The sequence below is a fragment of the Lasioglossum baleicum genome, chromosome 13, assembly GCF_051020765.1.
Source record: "Lasioglossum baleicum chromosome 13, iyLasBale1, whole genome shotgun sequence".
NCBI lineage: Eukaryota > Metazoa > Arthropoda > Insecta > Hymenoptera > Halictidae > Lasioglossum > Lasioglossum baleicum.
In genome coordinates, this window is record NC_134941.1 from 5,824,438 (window position 1) to 5,847,432 (window position 22,995).

The 22,995-nt window shown below is 36.2% G+C and overlaps 2 protein-coding genes across 22 annotated transcripts in view; one reads left to right on the forward strand and one right to left on the reverse strand.

Annotated features, from left to right (window-relative positions):
• Positions 1–22,995, forward strand: part of LOC143214797 (uncharacterized) — a 308,560-nt gene that overhangs the window by 48,696 nt on the left and 236,869 nt on the right. For 6 of the 20 annotated variants that reach the window (XR_013010216.1, XR_013010225.1, XR_013010223.1 and 3 more), the window contains exon 1: positions 7,978–14,923. The exons of 2 other annotated variants lie outside the window; for them this stretch is intronic. The gene's annotated coding sequence lies outside the window, so the exon portion shown is untranslated. 12 more of the 20 variants (XR_013010221.1, XR_013010217.1, XM_076436198.1 and 9 more) reach the window with 9 other exon arrangements.
• Positions 1–22,995, reverse strand: part of LOC143214788 (dipeptidase 1) — a 228,519-nt gene that overhangs the window by 13,143 nt on the left and 192,381 nt on the right. For both annotated transcript variants that reach the window (XM_076436179.1, XM_076436180.1), the window contains exon 9: positions 11,129–11,305. In XM_076436179.1, coding sequence (XP_076292294.1) covers positions 11,129–11,305 — 177 coding nt within the window. The remainder of the gene's footprint in view (positions 1–11,128; positions 11,306–22,995) is intronic.

Here is a 22,995-nt window from a genome sequence, read left to right on the forward strand (position 1 = left end):
CTGTAAATAGTTATGTTAAAAGTAATCTGTAATAACTTGTAAATAGTCTTCTACGTTGATAAACGTGTGTTGATAACAGTTTCATATGAATACAATTAAAAAGAAACGAACAATTTTATAATATAAATCACTACATAATAGTGGGAATAAATTTTTTTACGAATATCATGCATATCTTTTTCGCTTATATCGACACATTACTGTGTTTGATCTTCCGATATAATGTAACGAGAAGAATTGTTTAATTAATTAAATTATTTCATCGAGGTAGAATTTTACAATATTAATTTTTATGTATATTTAGATTTATGAGTTAAAGAGTATTTTAATTGCAGTAGCTAATAAAATAGGTTTGAGGATTTACTGTTCCGAATCAGGACTGTGATGGAAAGGTACCTTTATTAGTCTCCGCCAAAGTCCTGAAGCGTTAGCCAATAAAATTGGAAGAAATCGTAAAGTTACACTGTGGAAACGCAATTTCACTGCCGCGGAGCAGTATATCCTGTCCTGAAATTTTAATATCGCGAATCTCTATAAATCATATTTCCCGCTCGCTAGGATTTTGAAACGATTGATTCAGAATCCCATGAAACATTCAATGTCCACAATTCCGAGGCAGAATCCGTACGAACTGATTCGGAAACCGCTCTGAAATATCATTTTTAGAACTGTGCAGCGAAAATATTTCTTTATTACATGCCAGAAAGTACACTATTGTAAACCACAAATATTTTGTTTCTACTTCCCACTGTTTATTCTATTCGAATTTTAACCTTTACTTATCACAGTTAAAAATTAATAAAATGAATAGAATTTATGATTTATACATTTTTTGATTGTTCATGAAATATATATTTTTTCGAAGAATTTTTCTAATGCCCACTTTGAGATGGTTTTACATAATTACATAGCATAGTTTATTGTCGTGTTAGATCAATATGTTGCAGCTCTTAAAGATAGAGTACACAGTACACATCTTGTGTGCAGTTTGTACAAAGAATGATTTAATGAATTATATTTTAAATCTGCAATTCTGGTAATTTTATAATTACAATTGACAAGACTCCTCTTTCGTTATTTAATTTATTAAGCGTTTCATGCATTTGAAAAATGAAGAACACGGTGAAAGAAAAAACACGGCGAAGCGTAAAATTAAATTGAAAAAGTAATGCTTTTTTTCACAAAGCTTTGTTTTAGAGAACATCCAATGTAAAAGTAATTACACTGTGAACAATTCGATGAAGTTCCATTTTCAAAGTAAACTTTTGTTCGATAAAATCCAGAACCAAAGAAAAACGTGTGTTAGCAACTGAAAGGTTTGTTTTGGAAGTAAAAAACATGCATAGAACGAGCTCCTGTATAACAAAGGTTCGCTTTGCTCGTGGAACTCAAATCGAGTGTGTTGAACAAATTCGGTAAAGAATAATACCATTAACACATTACTTAAAACGGTATTCCCATAAATGAGTTTCATTTTGCAAAAGATTTGTTTCTATTTAGGTTTTTGTATCGAACGAAACCTGTGTGATGCTCAGAAAGTATCAATCATTAAAAAGCAGCAAAAGTAAGATAAAAACAACAAAAGTAAGATAAAAGCTTGAATTTTATAGGAACATGTAATCTGCATAACCTATGGGATTTTTATGTCACGGGCTCATATAACACTGTTGCTGTGTATAAAAAAAGCATTGTCGTCTAATAATGATCAATTATTAATATTACTGCGTCGTCGTGATGCGGCTTGAAATGTTGAATGAAAATAATGCACCCCCTCAATGTTTTAACGCAAAACACTGCAATGTGTTTACATGTATCATAATATGCATTTGTTTTCGCATTATGTTCCATGCATTTTACTTTTTTCATATATGTATGCAACGAAATTCAATATGATATGTCGGGCAGAATATAATTATAATTTGAAATAACGAGTTACTAATTATTATTTTCATTTGACGAATAGCACAAAAGATTGTATTCTGTGTTTAATTAAAATTAATTGGTTTCAAGTATTTGAAAAACATAATAAAACTGTACTATTACTACATATATTATTATTATTATTTTGGACTCATCCTATGGCTTATGGTTGCCATCCCGGGCTTATGGTCATCCTATTTGTTTTTACGAAATGATCACAATTTCAATATCGACAATTTTAACAGATCCAGAAATGTAGTGTTCAAATCCTTTGTGGGTCATTAAATTTGTAATTTGGGGAAACAAAGGGAATCGAAATACGTGAAATAAATTGGAAAAAGCGATCGCCCGACGAGGAAACAATTCGCCTGATTACGTTCGGAGTCGAAGAGTTGTTTGCGATTGGAAGTGAAGATGTATCGTGTTTGCTTCGCCATCATAATCAATACTGCTTCGATCATGACGAAGCAACGCGAGGATGAGTTACACCAATCAGACACCGAACGATGGCCTGTCTAGCGACATGTTATTAGCTGTGCTTCACTGCTGGTCTAATTAACGTTGGGGCTACCTCACGGTTTAAGTCAGGTCAGGTATTGAGTGAGACGGCGAGCCATTGTCTTCCCGGGATTGACTCATTCAGTAGTTTTCGATAGGAAGCAAAGATAAAAGGGCTAGATAAAATTGGGTACCGGTCTCTTCGAGTGGCTCGAGCCATTCCGAGCTCGGTTACCCGGGATAGATAGAGATCGCTCTGTACTCTCGGACTTCTTTAGATTTTTATCAGGAACTAGGCATTGACGAATTGTCCGAGGGCAACTGTGTCGTTACCAGAGACCGGGTTATAAAGTTCAAAGAATCTACCGAGAAATCGAGGTACACACAATGAATACCCGGGAATTAGGCAGTTTTTCTTATCGAGTCACATCCGCACAACAATTTTTTATCATTTGCTGCAACGATAAAGTTACACGGAGTTTGCCGGTTTTGAATTATCAACACGTTCACAGACTGATCATCTGAGCTCGAATACACAGAAAGATAACCTTAAGTAAATTTCAAATATAGTTTTCGAAAGCAACGATAAAATAACAAGAATTGGTATTATCAATTAATTTTTTATTTAAATAATACGAAAAAATATATCCATCTTTTGCTTCCATATATTATAAATACAATGGTTTGTATACTTTTGTTCATTATAAATATGTGTGCATTGTTTTATCACATTTAGCAATATATTTCGAAATCTGAATACAAGTAGAAACAGTGTGCATTAGTCAGACGAACACGTTGTACACTATCAGCACATATCCTAAATGCACACACGCCTATTTACTGATGCAGGTTAATAATGAATAGATGAATAAACAAGATATGAAATATGAAATATAATTATTCCGAAAATTTCTGTGAAATTATTAGAAGGTACATGGTTCTATTTAACCCCTGTTCTTGTGATTATTTGTGACGCTTATCACAATTGCGATTTTGTAATTGCAGTTTTGTATATATAAATGAATTTCCCTATCATAATAGACACGATACGGGATATTGCGTGAGGCATTAAAATCGTGAAATCGAACGGAATGGTGAAAACATTATAAACTCGGTGTTGAGGTGTTAATAATGCACAATCATGTTCACGAGCGCGTATTTCAATCAAATTTAAGGCGGTCCCGCATTGTTCTCGTCTCAAATTTAATCCCAGAGATTAGTTTCAAGCACCGATGGAACGTAATTGTCATTTCGGCATCAGTGATTGGCAGGCGCACGGCTTCGATAGGGATTAAATTTTAGTCGAGCTTTGCACGCTGGGCTTAAGCACCTAGTTTATCCAGTATTGTGTCATTAATTCGGTATCCGTTACGAATTAAATAATCCCATAAGCTTCGGCCTATGAAATCTTTCATAATCAAACTATAATATATAACGATTGCATTATATTCGGGCGAATGCATATTTCCGTGCAATACCACCGGGATAATGAAACTAATCATCAAATAGAAATTTGTCTCCATTACCGAATTAGGGAAATATTTCAGTAGCAACATTCTATGAATATTCTCCCGTTCGATGTTACGAAGTACCAAATTTCAATCTATATTAGATCCTGCTCGAATTAATTTCATTACAGATAAGGTTCTATTCTTAATTGAATGCCAACCGCGATCCAATTTAATTCGCGAAACATCAATCTAACTATTTCTGCAGCGACCATCTCTTTTTAAAGCTATTGCTTTAGAATTTTGCTGACCAATACTATTGATTTTCACAATGCATTCATTTATTTAATACAGTTATTATCCAGTTGTTACATTGTCTTGACAGGCACCATTGAGATACATATGTAGGTCTAAAAAGTATTTAATCTAGTCAATATATAAACTGAGACAATTTTGTTAAAAAAATAGCAGAATGATAAAGGGCTCATTTTACAACGCTTTTATTAGCTCGCTTTCTTGTCTGTCTGTTTTTAAAGCTTGAAGCCTCTGCTTTTGCAGGTCCTCATTAATTTTTGCTTGGATATTCGTGTATGATACTGCAGGTGAAAAATGGAGGACACATTTTTGTCGAAAATGCTACAAATTTAGTTGTCTGTAAAAACACCAAAAAATTTCTTTTCTGAATGACTCTGACACAGATTTGAATACCGAATCTTCCCCTTTACAAAGACTGCTTAAAATTGAATCTACGCCCTTTTTTAAGCTGTTTTATAGAACAAAAATGAGAAACAGTTTTCAGACCTTGAAGATTGGATTGCTTAATTTCAATTGCAAATCAATGGTTGGTTTAGGTTAAATTTGGGTTTAGTGTTAGATGGTAAATTAAGTGTTAATGAACCAGTGTAAAAGTTATTAAAAGTTTGTCATTTTAATGGTAAAGTTTGGCACAGTTATACGAAGGTGGTTAGAGTGGACGTAAAAGCGCCATTTGCATGATCACAGGGCCATTTAATGCAACATTCCGTAATAATGTTTGATAACATTGTTCCGAAGTGAGTTTACGAGGAACGTTTCCTGTTCGGGAACCTGTGAATATTCAGATAATTGTTTTTATGGATGTCTATAACGTGACCGGATACTTTAAAACGGATTGTATATTCTCATCAGGCAGCTGACATCTCTGTCACATAAATCATGTAGCCTCACATATTGCAATCCCAATTTAATCCTACGGAATTCTCGGCAGAACTATTTTTTGCTTTTTTAGCCTCATTGACCCGAGCCATTTATTATTTAATACAACCGTGCGAGTATCCCTCGTGACTTTTTTCCCATTACTCGAAGCGTAAATTCCGCGCCACGTTGAACACGTACTTTCTGGCTTGGATATACATATATATCTTCGAACGGGCTTCGAATCTCTATCGTTTACTGTGTTACCACCGTACAATATGGAAACGAAGCAAATTCGTACGTGTTACGATCTCCGTCCGAAATTGTTAATACTTTTACTTCTGAATATTATCATGTTCGCCCAAAAAAATTTAACCCTTTGAACTCGAAGCTCTTTTGACTTTAAAACTGAGGAATTTCATCGAATTCTATTTTGTTTGATCCAGGACATTTTGGAAACGACGAAAAATGAAATTGAGTAATTTTTCTTGCACCATTCTCCAGTTCTTAAGTGGTGTAAACATTGTTCCAAATTATGCTACAGAAATTTTTGATCGCAGCAGAGCCTTAACTAACGTTTGTTGTTGCAGAAAAGTTGCAAATAATATAATTTCATAAAATTTATCGATGCAATATTCGCAAACCATAGTGCGAAATTACGTATGTAGATTAATTTTTGTTTTCACGAGTGTGCTTACACACAGTTGCGCACGAGTTGTTGAACTTTTCATTTGTACAATTATCTGTAATGAGACAGAACATAATATACAATAAAATTGTGTCAAATCATGTATGAAATGTTTCATAACAGTATACTTTAGAGGACTTTGTATAGAGTAAATTATTTCGGAGCTTGTCGACGAATATTTAAAATTCTAGAAACTGTGTATATTGATCAAAATCAGCAATATTTTTACTTCATTTTTACCACATATAAGAATACTTAAAAGATTTTTACCTTTTAGTCAATGAAAGATAGTTTTGTATTTTAGTTTTCTCAAAATTAAGTACGAAAATAGTACTTACATAAAGATTGCAAAGATGATTTACAACTATGAAAATGTTCCAAAAGTCCAAACACTAGTTAAACTCTTCCTGTATTATTTTGTTCACAGCTGTAAGGACACAAGCTTCTTTGTCCGTGAAAATAATTTTCGAGCAGAAAGAGACCATTGTGAGAGTTTCAGTATTAAAATGAAAAATATTGTGGTAGCGAGGGCAATTGTGTGCCTCTAACCAGATTTACTTTAGCCGATTTGTTGTGTGGCCAGTTTTGTGTTCCGAGGTTGAGAAACAAAAGAATGACTCGGTAACATTTATGTTCCTCTGCGTGTTTTCAAATTCAGCAACCGGGGGGTTGGCTTGGACCAATCCTGAACTTCCCGAAACATCCGACCTGGTTCTGGTCGCGTGTTTACTGACCTAAAACCAAATAATCTCTTCGTTGGCCAACGGATGCGAGTAGCTGGGTGAAAAGGGTGGGCCGACCAGAAACTTTCACGTGTGCCGTTTTACATTTTCTGCATCCTCCTATTTGAAGCTTGGATACCATACGCATCACGGTACAGTAATTTCTACTTATGGCGTAAATTCTCCGAAACGACCAAGCTCATTTCGTTGACCGGCTTATTGTTAGCGGCATGCTCTCGGAAACCCTCCGGTGTCTCTTCTTACTTCCGAACTTTAACATTTGTCATTCGAGGAAATTAAGCGGAAGTAGCACGCTCGCATCCGATTAAATAAACGAGGTAATCGGAAGAAACATTCACTGGTGTGCGAGATTGAAGAAACTATTCGGCTTTGATATTTAAATCGATTATCCCTTAGGTCAATAACGAAATTCAAGGATGCACTTTATAGTTTCAATGCACATTTTCATGCCTCAAATATAAACGTGATCACTAGACTGCGAATTTATGCAAAATAAAAACGTTCTGCATTGATTGTGGGAAGCAGAAGTAAAACGAAAATTGATTTTATCCCTTAATTACTTTGTTACGTTAAAATCAATATTATAATGTTCATAAATTTTTTAAATCTTTTACTGTCTTATATTTCACTCAACCATTTTATTTATAAATGCTAAACATCCGCAGTCTAGTGATCACCCAATAAAAATCTACAATAATTTTGCTATTTGTCGACAGAAATATTAACGAAATTGTAAAAAGAAATTGAAAGTAGTATGTTTAAAAATAATGTGATGAATGATACTAAACATCATCAATTATATACTTACGAATTGCAACAAACTGGAGTGAACTAGAAATTGATTTTCCTTGTCCTTATAGAGAAGTAGTTTTAAATTCTCCCAATGTTATGGACATTACTGTGTACAGCAGAACTGGCATTTGGGAAACTCTTGCCGGGAATAGTTCAGTGAATGTTGCTCTCGAAAATAGTAGATGTTAATGAGCATTTAGAAGAAAAGTGATAAGAGATTTTTTTAGACTTTCAGCGGGTTCTGTCAACCAGTTTCGTTTTATTTATGGCTCAGTTGCCCGGAGTGTAAATAGTAGTGATGGGAGTGATTGTTTCTCGTGATTTTCAAGTGATTCGATAATCAAATACTCATATGCAAGAATCGAAGCGTATTGAAAAGTAAAATTTACGAACGAGAATAGATTCAATATACAACTTGTTAGCTGTTAGATGAACCTGATAGTCTCGATTATTATATATCCAAATATTAGATTGGCTAGCCAGATCTCCTGATCTCAACATTATTAAGAATAGTCAGAGGAACCTTATATTCCAAAATAAATTTTTTATTTTTGAAAATTGATTTCCCTTCATAATATAATCATATTTAAACGTATATTTGTTTATAATCAGGTTAATCGAGGTCCTACTGTATATGTATATTAGGTCGGAAAGAAAGTTCTTGCGGTTTTTGTTATTTTGATTTTATAATAAAAACCGCAGGAACTTTCTTTCCGACCTAATAGAATTTCAATATGAGAATAAAATAAAATCATTTAAATCTTCATGCGTGTTATGAGTTTGTATAATTGAGAAGGATCATGCCCATCGCTAGAGAGTACAAATTATAGCGGATAAAAATGCGCGCAAGTGCGCGCACGGGTCGTTGAAAGGAACCAGTGGAACTAGGTACAGACACAAATACCGGTTTGCCACTCTCAGTTTCACATTTCTGCAATCGGTCAATCGGGACACGCAGCAGTCGGGGCTGCAATCGCAGGATTAAATTGTATAACCGTCGAGTGCGCTCTTGGCCGAGTATAGTCTTTCACGGTACAGTAATGCTTCTAGATAAGCTTATGCACTGCGCTCCGGGAATACAGTAGGGACCCATTAAACGTGCGTATCAAGGGACCGATGATGAGCACTCAACGAATCCCTCGACGAGTCTCTCTCCCACAGATTGCTCGAGATAAGCACGCCGTGATATCGATAGACGAGAGTGACAGAATCCAGCGAGCAAGTGAAAAACCGAATCTTGCCGATAGCTTTTGTAGAGAAAAAAATATATATAAAACGAAAATATTACTCTGGTAATTTGTCCTCTCGTTCAACGAGACGGTTTTAATGAGTCGATTAGACCCAGATACTGAATTGACCCATTAACCCAGATACCGATACCGGTTTTCGTTGCTTTGCATATTTTTCTCGTAAATTTTTGCTGCCGGTGAAATACGCCCGGAATTTCCACAAAAAGGATTTCAATAGTTTTCGAAGACCGAGTCTGAGAACGTGAGCTGGTTAATTCTTCAGCTCCTGAAGATACTCCAAAGTGTTCTTGAAATGATTATTCAATTTAATTTTCCTAATTTTCTAGGGAAAGAATGTAAATCAATTTTGAGCACTATGCTTGAAAACGATGTGGTAGTTCTTTAATTCTTTGTGTCCTGAAGGTACACCAAAGTGTTCTTAAAATGATTATTATTAGATCCAATTTGTGTTTCTCAACAATTGTAAAAATTATATTTATCGTCCTAAATAATGGTTTTAAAACAATATAAATTCGACTCCGTTCCATACACCATTTATCGACCGACTTGTAGAAACTGTAGCATTCGCAACCTAGATGGAGCGGGAATACTGTTCTGCTGTTCGTATGTAATTATAAATCGTATTTTTTAAGCCAACGAATTCGTTTATTGCATTTATTTAATCATTTCAGACTGCGGATTTTGTGCATTTATTGAAAACATTGAACAATCTTTTTCGTGAACGAATCCTCTGAACTCTCCCCTTCACAACGTCACAGAAAAGCTTGACGTAAGATTTTTTTAAGTGCAATTTTTCAAGGTACACCATGAACACTTTACACTACTGAACTTGTCCCAATTCTTGATCCATGAACTGCTACGTCACGTAAGAATATATTTAAGAAAAATTAATAATGCTGTGCGAAAGTAGAATCTCGAAGCTTTAAAATGGGTCCGAGTTTATTGCTGTACTATTGTTTTTTCTAGACCTGCAACGAGTTAAATGTTGTCACTATCTCGAGAATCGGAAATGCTTAAATACTTTTCGGATCCACTGTGACTACCAATCGGTAATGCGCTCGAATGAATAAGCAAAATGACGCGCATTAGCTGAAACTATCGCGAGCGTAGAGCTGGTGTTGGTAATAGGGCCGTGTCCGCGAACAGGGACATTTACCTTAGCCCATTATTCCACAATTACAAGTGTACGAAACGTATTCATAATAGAAAGCAGTTGCTCCTTTGTTCCGTTCTGCTACGCTTTGCGCATCTGTAGCGGCGGAACGGCAGTGTATACCTAAGCGAAGTGTACCCGTCGATTTTCTTCCTTTCATTTCAATTCTTTCCCTCCTTTTTCCCTCGTTTCGCGACATGTCCTTCGGCTTTTTCCTTTGCTCATCCCCAAGTTTCGCTACCACCGCACTGGGAGTACGAAGCTTCGCGTGACATTGTTTCCTTCTCTTTTTTTTCTGCCCTGGTCTTTTACCGTGGCCTCTCCCGGGCTTGTTCTTTTATGCGAGCTTAGTTCATTTGCTAATTGAGATCCGACTGTTGCTCCTTTTCGCTGTTGTTTCAGTGACCGCGTTTTGCGGGCTACGTCTGACGAAAGTTTGGCGAGATACAGTTGACAAACCCCGCTCCCCAACGTAATGTGATAACCAACGGCGGAATATGACGGACGAAACGAAACTGCGATTTCAAATTTAATTGCGAGACATCCTGATGAAAATACAGCGACGAAGAAAAATATCCGCGCACTCTTTGAAAAGGAATAACTTCAAGATTGGACTCGAACTTTGATGAGTTATTAAATAAATTAGTTTACTAGTTTACTAAACACAAGCATCACTTTTTATCCGAGTCCAAAGTTTGTACAAAGTTTTCTTTAAATCTGATAACGTATAGGAATACTAGAAACATTGAAAAATGTAAAAATCTTCAAATTCAAGGTCTGCAACTTATGCAAATCGCAGTTTCTCATTTTTGCCCTCCCCCCAATTTTTCATTTATATAGTAATGTGTATTCTTAAAAGTTTAGGCACACGTAGAAACAGAATTAAATTGAACATACAATACAACATACGTACAAAATTGAAATAAAAAATACAAGACCTACCCCTTAATAATTATATTGATCATACTAATCTTACACTAATTTTTAAATCCAGAGAAACAATCATGTTATCCACGGATGATTTAATACAACAATCAAAGTATGTATTATAGATTTAAATAAAAATATTATATATATATTATAGATTTAATAAGCAATACAAATCTTTTTTCAGGAAGAATTTAAAACTAGTACGTGGGTGAAGTGTTTAATTTTTTACGGAATAAATTTAGTTGTCTTGGAGACACAGCTTGGTACGGGTAGAATTACAAAGCAGAATTACAATCTTCTTGATTGCACCAGCAGGTGTAGAATACTCTGTCTAATACCTTGCTTCTCCTCCAATTTGAAGAACACGCGGATATTCTCCGGTCTCCTAATGTGAAGATATACCGTATAAATGAAGAAGAAGCGTGTAAGACTCGCGTGATCAAATATCAAAATTGGTTTAACCATTTCGCGCCTTCCATCGCATTTTCATATCCTCGGCGTTTCTGTGTCGACGTGGTTGCTCGGAAACTCACCAGATTTCTGAGCACGTCGTCTGGCACGTTTCTAGTGGAATTGCAGAGTGCCCTGGCAGCACTGTGAGAGAAAATCACCGGTGCCATCGTCGTCTGCAAGGCCGCCCTCATAGTCCTTGTCGAGACATGAGAGAGGTCCACTAGCATTCCCAGTCTGTTTAGCTCCCTGACAACTGCCTGGAAAAGAGTAAAACATGTCCATTGTTAATGACGAAATTTTTCTTAAATGCCCCACCTTTGACACCGTTGTCGGGCTACTTTTCAATTTTTAGTTCCAACAATTCATACCTGTGTTGGAACGGTCTCACTACATACTGAAATCATAGTCTCAGATGCCAGATGCAACTTTCACAATAATTAAAGAAAAATACAAGTCGAATTTTCGTAATTGAAGTTTAGAAAATGAGTATCATTTTCATAACACTAGAGTTCAATACATTTCTCCAATATTTTCGTGTTTTGTCAGTCGAAATGGAGATTGATGCAACTGTAAGCATTATTAAAAAAGAAATACGTAAGTAACATTTTCAATCATTTTTAGTTTAAGTCTCAGTCGAAATCTTCGACTGTGGCAACAAAATTTAATTCATATTTGCAATAAACCCCGAATTCCCAAATTGTATTGATTACAAAATAAAGGCGACAGGTACGAGTGAATGCTTCAAATTTGAAGGCACAATATTTTGCAAGTGACAACCTACGCGATTTCCGTCGTTTTGTTTCACAACCAAAGTTACAATAGCGACAGGGATGGTTAATAACGAGTCAATTTTCACCAGCACCGGATTTTTTGTACTCGACATTTTAGTTCTAGCGACTAAAGTACGATGTTAGCGTGAATGTGTTCTGAGTGGAGTCGAAGGTGAATGGCGAGACGCCATTCAGCCGTCGAAGGATTTATGACGGGATCTCAGGTTGCCTGTGTGTGAACGAGGGTGAGAGAGGCTAAACAGAGCTGTTCAGACGGTGGTTAGCAGACCCTTCGAATTCGTGAATTTCGAGTTCCACGAAAAACTCGTCCCTAGTTTGCAGATTTTTATTGAAAATTTACAGATTTACGGTCGAGTCCATGAAAGCAGGAATTTTATCGAAGTACTCTATTCGTAAAAATGTTACTGAACGACGAACAAGAAAAATGAAAGTACTACATCAATTTTCCTAATACAAAAACGACATAAATACCATTAAATACTTATTGCGGTGTCTAGCAAATACAGTTCAAAAGACGTGTTGGCGCGCGTTCGCTTAATTGAACTCACACGACCAAAATAAATTCCTCTCGTCATTAATCGCTCACTGGTACCACGGCAAATAATTGTCACGTAGTTAAAGATCGATCGAGTGGTAGCTGAGAGTGTGTGTCGGTGGTATAGGTGTGTTTGAGCGCGAGCGAGGGGCGAGGCAGAGCGAATAGGGGGTGGCGGTTGGCTGGATGGTGGAAGGGTTGATTCGCGAATTCGATTGAACGCATCTAATTTCGTAGATGCGGTCGGAATGCAAATTTTCATACCGGATAGCGTCGACAAAGAGATTACGTGATTTTGCAGCTTGCATTACAATTACGAGCGACAACTTTATTCGTACGCAAAACGGCTCAAATTTCGTTTCGGTGCCCGTATTTCGTGGGCACTGCCGTGTGCTCTCCTCCTGGCTCCCTGCCCCCCTGTTTTACATTCGCCGCTGCCGGGGACATTATAGAAATTAACGGACATAACAGATGGCCGCGTGCTCCGTCGAGGATGCATCCGCGTTGGACCCCTTTAATTAATAAAACGAAACAGCGCGGCTCGCCCGTACCAACCGTGCTCCGTTTTTATTATTTTTTAACCTTCTCTCTCCCCTTTCTCCAGCCGCATACACTGCCGCTCATAACTATGTGGACAGTTTCTTAATTGCGATCACCTAAAAATGGTTACGGAGACATTAATGCGGAGCACCGGACGTGACCATTTTACATTACTGCTTCAGATTTCTTCAAGTTCTCAGCAATTTTTACCATGTATATACAAAGAAATAGATTTATTGAATAACTGTCGCCCGGTAGAGTTACTACTGTATTTTGAAAAAGTTACCGTTTTCACCGAATAAATGAAGAAGAAGAAGTTAACAAAGGGACGACAAAAAGTGATGTTGCTTCAGTATGGACAAAGCTTTAGTTCGTCGAGATGTTCTCGAGTCGATTCCTGGAAGAGAAATGTAACGCAAGAATGTGTTTTCCGGTTCCCAAACTTTGAAAATTTAAGCGAGCACTGCTTTTGAACAGCAGTGTACTCTTTTCTTCGTACCGAGTTAGAGCAAAACTTAAATGCCTGTGAATCGTGGCCGAGGTTCGGGGAAACGAAAAATTTGTACATGGCGCGCGGCCGTATCGCTCTGTCGCTGACAGTGCGCATTTTTGTGTTCTATTTCGTATTCGGATTTTCCCTTTTTCTTCTATTTTCTCTCTCCGTGCTGCTGCACGGTGCGCGACTGTGAACTTTTTTCGAACGCGGCCGGCAAGGCCGTTGCGAAACTGGAAGCGGGGTTTACCAATGCATTATTCGGAAACTGTTTTGTTCTGGAATTTTAGAGGCAGAAATTCTCCGTGCGCGAAAGGCGGGAAGCTTTTTAATGATTATACTTGCTGCCTGACGAACGCGTTTATTCATTTATTCGTATAATTCGCCTCAGCGACAAAGCTCTCCGGAGTCCACGAAACTGTGTAACATTACGCGAATTAGTGACGGAACGTTTTTCATTAGCTCTCTTTTAAATCTGTTTTCTCTTTTCGGTTGTTTATTTGTCTACTTACAGACGGATCCGTCTTGCGTTTATTAGTGACCACTCGTACACAGAGGTTCTGAATATTAAATGATTGCAACAGTTTGTGCATGATTTGAAGGAAATTACAAGCAGTTATGTTTTAAAATAACAACTTCATTAATTAATTACGCTTATATTACTTTATCAAAATAACGAGAATGTGTATATTAAAATTTTTAGCCATTGTTTTACAATATATACTGAAAGAAATAAATTTTTTTTAATAATTTCTCATGGATGCATCTTTACCATCTCGATGAAAAATATTAGAACGCGTCATTTTGACGCCATCTCGGGACGTTTTATATAGTCACCACCATTTTATGCAATTGTCTCTCAACGTTTCAGAAAGTGTTGTTTAATTTCACAATTCATCATTACTTTTCTTCTAAAATGTATTGTTTTATATGAAATTCTTTGTTTCTAATTCATCGTGATTGTTCAGGTTTTCCTTCCATTTGTTGGGAATGAATTAATTTGTACACTGAAGTAATTGACAATATAACATATAATTGTTGTACTGTTACAAGTGGAAATTCCTTATTAAATGTTCTATAGAGCTCGAAATTAAAAGCTGTATTAAAAACTGGCAAGTGTTTTATTACATTGAAATTTAGGCAATCATGAATGCTGTATATAAATAAATGTTGTACTTAAATATCTACTAAATTACTAAAAATAAGTGATGCACATAAATGATTTATTAAAAATAAAAATTGTGTACATTCGGATGTACATAATTTTCTGTTGGACATCGAATGTCCACGCATAAGAATGCGCGATCGTGTTCGAAAGTACCGCCACCTACAGATCTCCGCGAGAATCGAATCAATTGAGAGCGTTCGATATTCGATTGTGCGCAGAACGCTATAGGCGACCGTGCGTGCAAGTTGTGACTGTGAAAGACGTACTCAATGTATAATCCAAAATATATTTGCAGAAGTAACAACGATCTGGTTAACCAGAATTCAACATTTCCTCTGTTCTATAAAGGTATGATTCAATAATATGCATAATTCATAACTATTTATACCTTTCAACAATCGCTATTACATACTCAGACTGCATATACTTTATGAAAAGGTTAAAAATTGATCTTGTCCTTCCACAACATTTATCATACTTGATAAATATGATATAAAACTAAGATATTTTTGATTGGTCTAAATAAAATCTGTTCAGAATAGAGTTCGAAATGTCCGTTCGAATGCAGGCGTTGAGTGACAGCGAGTGTGCGCATGCGTGCGAGTTACTTAGGCTGCATACACTTTATGAAAACGTTAAAAATTGATCTTGTCCCCGAAAAATATTTGTCGTGCTTGCTGTTTAGTCTCAATACGATACAAAAATAGCATATTTTTGATTGGTTTAAATGAAATGTGTTAAGAATAGGGTTCGAAGTGTCTGCTCGAATATATGTTGAGTGAAAGCGAGTGTGCGCATGCGCATGGACGTTTGGCGTACGGCGTATGTACTTGGTTGGAAACAGTTGGAAATGGAAACGATTTTGGTCTTGTCGTATGTCTCGTTTAGTATGCAAGCTTACAGAGTGAATATAATCAAACCATTATAATAAGTTATTCAAGCCCTATATGTATTTATCGTGACAGTTACCAAACATAACCTTGTCAACGTTTAACCAAATGCGGAAGCTGGAAGAGGTTAAACATCTTTAATACCGAGCCATTGTTCAGGTAATTGATATTATAACGTAAAATACATTGGCCACATTTATTTATCAAGTACTTGAATAGGCGGTTTCATTTGCAATTCAGAAGTGAATTGATGATATGCAGCTTAATGAGACCAGATTCTCTGTTTCAATCCATCCCGCTATCACTGAAACAATAGCACCGACATTTGTTTTGAACGAGCAATTTCAATATTCTCATTTTCGTAAGCTAACTGGCTTGCGCTGCGGGCCCTAAGGGCACAAGGGATCTTAATGCAAATTACAAATATAAATAAACGAAATAATCGCAGAAACTATATTTATTTAACATCTTCGTCAAATTTTCACTTCTTTAAAGTTTCAAAATGGAGGTGCTCAGTGTGTTGGACATATTCAAAAACCGTTACAAGTACAGCCGATCCAAAAAGTATTCGAACACTCCCCATACTCGAGAAGTTGTCGATATATGAACTGCGATAACTTCGTTAACAAAAATAAAACAACAATACACCTGGATTCATTTTAAAACTCCAAGCTTTTACTTTCGCCATCCATCGTTCATTTTTACCTAAGATATTTTTTTTCAGGCCATCCTCATGCTTTTCTCGGGTTATATTTAAGGTTATGTTTAAGGTTATATTTTCTTCTCAATTTTATTTAACAAATGCAGTCAGGTGACTGGTCAGGTTAATCAATTTTACTCTGAAATTAATGTAATCACTATACTCTAGATTTTATGCATTTATGACAAAAATGTTAGAATAGAATTCTGATAATAAATGAATATCTGCAATTTAAAACAGTGAAAAGATTAAACAACTCTAGGAGTATTAATATATTATTTGCACTACATTAAAATTATTAGTGAAAGATTTAGCTCCTGTGTCTTACAATCGAACTTTCTATTTTTCATAAAGATCCAGAGCCCAGAAATCAGAGTAAAATCGTAATGGAACTGAAACGAATTGGATGAAATCTTACATGACAAATGGTTAGTCATCGACGCGGATTAACGCGGTAAAAAGAATACTGTGTTCCCTTGCAACGGGTAAAACGTGACCACCTTGGGACATCGTTACTGCGAAACTAGTTGGCGTCCATACTGTTAAAGTCGTCGTAAAGAGTATATAGCCCTGTAACAGCTCGGTCAATTTTATGCAATTACAAGACGTGCCGTCTCGCGATAATAACTCTGACAAGCCAGAATCTCTGGTACGTGAGCATGGATGTACGAAATACACTTAATTCGTCACGGTTTCACAAGGCCCTGATGAAGACAGATGATTGTATTTATGTGCGACACAAAAGGGAGAGAAATAAAGCGAAAAAGGCAACTGGGAAGTTGCGCTGTGCAGTAAAACCTTCTCCCCTTTAAACAAATTATTATTTTGTTTAACGGGAGTGTACAACCGCAGGCTATAATACGTTACATAAAATTGAAAATATGCAATGAAATTTGTCCGCCCGGGAGCTTCGTTTTCACGGAAAATTGACCACAATTATACGTCAGCTTTCATTCGGAGCGAGAAGTTATAAAGTTAATTTGTAATTCGAAATCTCTGCCCCGTTTATTAAATTCTCATTTTATTCCGATTAATTGTCGGGCAATTACTTCTTTCCCGTTCTCACGTGAAATTTTAAAGGGGTAGAGGCAAAAAAAAAATTATATTTCACTCCCCTTGTAAATGTACGCAGGGAAATATGTTTTAAAGAATTTTGTTTGATCAAGTTCACGAACAACATGAGTAAAATGCTCTAAGAATATTTTCTTCAGATAACAAAAACATGGATTGAATTGATTTTTTCACTGTTTTATTAAACAAAAATGGAATTCAAAAAATTATGAAACTTCGTACTATTTTTATGACCATTTTTAATGGGGTGAAATCATCTCTTAAAAAAATTTTTAATATTTCCTTTTGAAATATTTCAAGAACGACAAATGATATGAAAGAGAGGTTCAAACGAAAGTTGCATGATATTATTGTGTCTATCAAACCGTGTGGAAAGACATTTTTAAAATACATTTCTCTAAGAAAAAAGAAATTAATGAACCTGGAGGCTTTTAGTGTGCGAATACACATCCATCACCGTGGAATTCAATCGGAACGGTTGCGGGCTGGGTGAATTCGGCACACATAAATACACTTAATTCGGCCTGATTTCGCGGGACCTTGATTAAGAAAGATGCTTGTGCCTCGCGTGCTACGTCGGCGAGAGAAATGCGAGGTATTATATCGGGGGAAAGGAGCTATCGAAAGGGACGACGGGAGGTGTGGGGAAACAGAGAGGAAAAATCAGAAATGCTCAGGGAAAGAAACGGAGATAGGATAGGGGTGAAAAATAGCTGGAAAAACGAAGAAAACAGTGGTGTTTCGGCTAGCGAACATTAGTCGACGGCGTAAGCAACCCGTCTCTCCTATCACGCGAAAATAGTAGAAAAAAAGAGCCGGGGTGCATAGACCGGGATGTCGATACGAGAGAACGGAAAAGAAGGAACACAATGGGTACCGTCTTTTTTGCAAGCGCACCTCTGCTCTAACGAGAAGCCAGTGATATTCGTTTTTCTCGGCACGCGTGATTTCCCTGAGACAACAGGAGCCGGGTGTTTTCCTTCATTTGAAACGCTTTTTCACCAGTCCGGATCCCTGATAAGAATTTTTAAGTACGCCGGCAAAACCACTTAGTTTTTCCACCGATCCGTTCGTGTCAGCGATCGAAAGACCTGTAGAACGGTTTTTTAAATAGCTGTTGTTTAAAGCATGAACCTTAAATATTTTTTCAAAAATATTAGTCCAATTTTTAATTTCAAGAACTATTTTATGCAACAATATTGAAACAATCATTTTAGCAAACTTTTACAGAAACTTTAAAAATATTACATCAAGTGACAAATGTTGTATTATTTTCGGTTCATTAAAATTATTAAGAGAAAGAATTTATTTTAAAAGAGAAGAATTTTAGTAAAATATAATTGCAGAGGAATTCTCAATTTGCAGGTTAATTGTTATACAATAGGTCGGCTTGTTTTCCGTTTCATATTGTAGAATGTTTTCAGCGAATCCGTTAAGTGTTAAGTGCATTGGCTTGCAACCGAATTTTTTCCGCACGCAGCAAACGACTGTAATAACTTTCTAGAAGTAAGGAAAGCAGTAACGGTAGCGAGCTTTTTCCAATTCTATCTACATTTCGTCGACCGTCCTCGGTAGACATAATTTACAACAGAAAAACGTTTCGTATGGAAGTTTTGCGGCTTGATTTCTAGCAAGTTAGGTTCCTTTATTTTTCAAACAGCGCAAGACCATTTTTCTAGCGGAATGTGGCACTCGCCCGTTCTCCACCTTTTTTCTTCGTTTTGTCCGGTTGGTCGGAGGAATTACGGACTGGTCGTTGCTGTATTTAATGGTGTCTGGCTTTACTCAACAGCTTCTGCAGGTGTTCGATATTCGACACCTTATTTATAGGGTGTGTATAGATGGATCAGTACGAATTAGATAGATTTAAAACGCAGCCAGTTTACGACATTCGTTGCTGAGCCTTTAATATGGGAAATATTTCAGAAAAGCCCCGCGTATTACGATTCTCGATCCAGAAATTATTTTCCACTAACACGTGAACAGAACGCCGATATGCTCCTCCTAAATAATACTTCCAACAATTCACTGTGACAATAGTTCCTAGTAAAAAATTATACGATTGTTTCACTGAAAAGTGGTTTCTATATTTATGTTTTATTATCCAATTATCTACTGTCATATTAGTGAGCTTCGGAGTTATCGGTTGAAAAACAGATATCAGATTTCCAAACAAATTAATTAACTAAAAGGTAGTTTCTACAGTTTCACATTTTTTATTGTTCAATTGCGCACTGAAATATTGTATTAGTGAGCTTTAGTGAGATTTTGATGTGCTTCAATATATTTTATATATTTTGTATGTAAAGCTTTTATATTTTCTTACTTCATATCCTTAGTATACATAGGTATGCTTATTTATGTGTTGTATATTACATGCGACTGTATATTTATATGTCACATATTCGTAAATCTTTATGAGGTTTTATTCATTTAAAGTATTATTCAGAATTATATGTTTTGTTACTATGTCAAGGTATACTTGATTCATTAAAGTTTTTAATACAAACATATCGAGTGGGAACGTAATTAACCAATGCCAAGGTATTTGTTGTAGTGAATGCACGAGTGCATTCGGCTTTATGTTATACGAGGTAACAGATACTAATGAGTACAGATACCACTAATTTCCATATTATATGCTGGCGTCCTTAATAATCTCGACGTCCTATAGTACTGACCTTAATTGACCATCAAATATTCTCAGAATCTAATAATTCGAATGTTCATCGGTTAGCTTATTTAGGTGATATCATTTGCTAGCTCAAGAAAGTTCCAAGCTTTCAGCGACGAGAACGTTGTTATGTTAATATTATCAAAGAAAAAATCATGAAATACTGATATGTGTAGAGTTTACTAGCTATTCCTATTCACACGTGTACTATCTTTTTCATACCTGTCCCAGTCACGTGATTGCATCAAATAAATAAATAAATGCATAAAATACGCAGTCTCGTAATAAATGTGTAAGCTGTTTAACTAGTCACCCACTTGTGATTATTTGAACAGGCTTCGAGCGTTAAGTTCGAATTTTCTATTAAATTGAAGCAGCTTATTCGGTCATTAAGTTCAGGTTTTAAATAGCTCGAACTTAAAATGGTAGAAAACAATGCGACACTTCCACCCAATGTAACACAGATAATGTGAAGCCTCGCGAGGGGGGATAACCTATAAGCAGATTAGGTCTTAGAATTAACACACCTAGCAATCCCTATTGACCTCTCTCCCGAATATATCATTGCTTCAATATTGTGATATGGTTGTTGATAGAATTATTTAAATTTTGATTGATTTTAAATAAATATTACATTCTTCGCATATGTGTTTAAGCACTGCAGTCTATTTGATTACATTTGCGAGAAGCAGTAGTATGAAACAGGCTATGTCAGACATCTGAAGATCGTCAGGATTAAACATTATAGTTGCTTATACAGAAACGTATATAACGCATGTAATTCTACATTAACAACATTTAGCTGTTGCATAATGCGTGTTGCAAGTGTTAATAACAGAAATCCACCAAACCAATAATGTTTCGCTGCTGTAGAACAAAAACCGTGTAACTGCGACTGTACTAATAGGAGCTCTTAGAATCGCGCGACCAATAACGTTTTGCAATGGCGCAACGTTACTACCAGCATAAATAGGTGTGTTCGGAATATAAGGTATCCCTTTCCTACAAACTACCAACTATACTCTCGACACAACTGTAGCATAATTTTAGTGCCACACGTCGGCCGTATACAACAATTTACTCTAAACTTGAAAATCTATTTTCACTAGGATTTATTAAGTAAATCAAATTTTATTAGCATACACGTGGTGTGGGGATTCTTGTCTTTTTTATCCTTGTATTATTTAAATAAATTGTTTTGATTTTTAGTGACTTTAATGGCACTCAACGTCACTCTACGTGTTAAATCGTATCTTAATTATAAATTTCTTGCCTAATTTTTCCTTGCAAGGATAGAAATATTATAGTAATCCCAATTCGTCAATTTTAGACAATTTGTGAGATAAAAAATAATTAGATTATTATAGATCGTGTTTCAAAATTTTCTATACATGTTCAGCTATATTTCAAGATAACACGATGATATTTTTAAGCAATTGTTTCTATTATAAATTAACGTTGATATTAAACTCTTTAAATCACTCTTTAAAACACATCACTGGTTTTCTCTGAGAAGGCAGAAAATGTCGGCAGGAGTAGTAAATAATGGCGAGAAGGGTTCCCGGATGGGTATGATGTTTCAGGTCAAGAAGAACACGAGGCTCTCTCGTTGGTCCCTGATGAAGCTGATGTTTGCTTGCAGTTTTCGATAAAGCTCGGCGGATGGCTGGGTCGTCCGAAGAATCTGGGTTACGGGAAACTTCGACGAAGTCCGTAGGACTTTCGGTAGCTGTCGCTTTTCCGAATAGAATCCTTCAAGGTGGGGGGTTAACGGCGATGGAAAGGGGATAGCAGCTCGTGAACTTCGGTATGCTAAGGACCTCGATTTTTCCACTTTTCCTTTTTCTCAACCTTCCATCTCTTTCTGCTGGGCCAACGAGCTGTAATAATCGCTCTTCGCGAGAAGTCTTCTGTTCCGACGTATTTTGTATAGCTTCATTTAGCAGCGAGTTCAATAAAGCATATCTGTTCGAAATTTACGTAGTCAATTGTTACATTTCTGGCTCCGGAGAGTTGCTCGGTGAGATATGTAACTGCTTTTTGAATGTGTACTCGTTTTGTTGGCTTTCTGTAATAGCGGTATTTTATGGTGGAGATTTATGGAACTTTCGTATGCAGTTGAACCTTCAAACATGGTTGCATAAAAGACTCTTCTGTGATTATCTCGCATTTTTGATGTTGCATTTCAACTCTTTGCAGACTGAATCTTTTTAATGTCCCTAGCAACTTTAAGTGTTTTACTTAAAATGTACTTCATAAGGCTTGGCTGGTACTAACTTTAAACAATTTACTTGACTACTTAATTATTGGATCATTGGAAAAGTCCGTGTCTGATTTTTAAAGAAACTTTCTTTCCATGCAAAAACGAATCCACCAGGTTGCAAAACGTTGGGACACAATTGTAGAAAATGGTGGTGACAATATTATTTTTTGTTTTCAAATTGCTCACGAATTGGACCAGACAGCATCAGTCCTTGAGGTCGCAAGAATGTCGATCGGACGGATTGCGGCTACCCCTTTTGGGACCTCCACCAAGAAGATCACCTTGCATATTAATCTCAATGGATCTAGGCATTGTCGCCTATGAAGCTTTCCGATAAGAGACGTCCGATTTTCCATGCTTAAAATTTAAATTCCCTCGGTGGACGTCCTCTTTCTTGCGCCTAGACCTAAATAAAGGAAAGTATCTCTCGATGGAAGATCAAAGTCTTCTTCGGTTTGAAGCTACATAAATCCTTATACACTCATGATGCCCCCTTCGTGATTTAATTGCTATCAACCCCCTCACACTGCCCGAGTAGAAATTCAACAATTTTCAATTTGGAGACTGTATAATCCAAAATCTAATAATAATTCAATTTATGATTGAATTACATCGTGACTCGACATTAATTTTATTCACATTTTTAAATATTCTCAGTTTCAGTATGCATTCTATTTTATAATATTAACCCTTTGCTTTACAATATCGTGTCTGACTCTTGATGAAGATTCTGAATAGATTCTAATAAAAATGTATGTTAATAATTTCTTTTAAACCGAAATAAAATTCTACTTTGGTTTTGTGAATGTACAGCTACTGGAG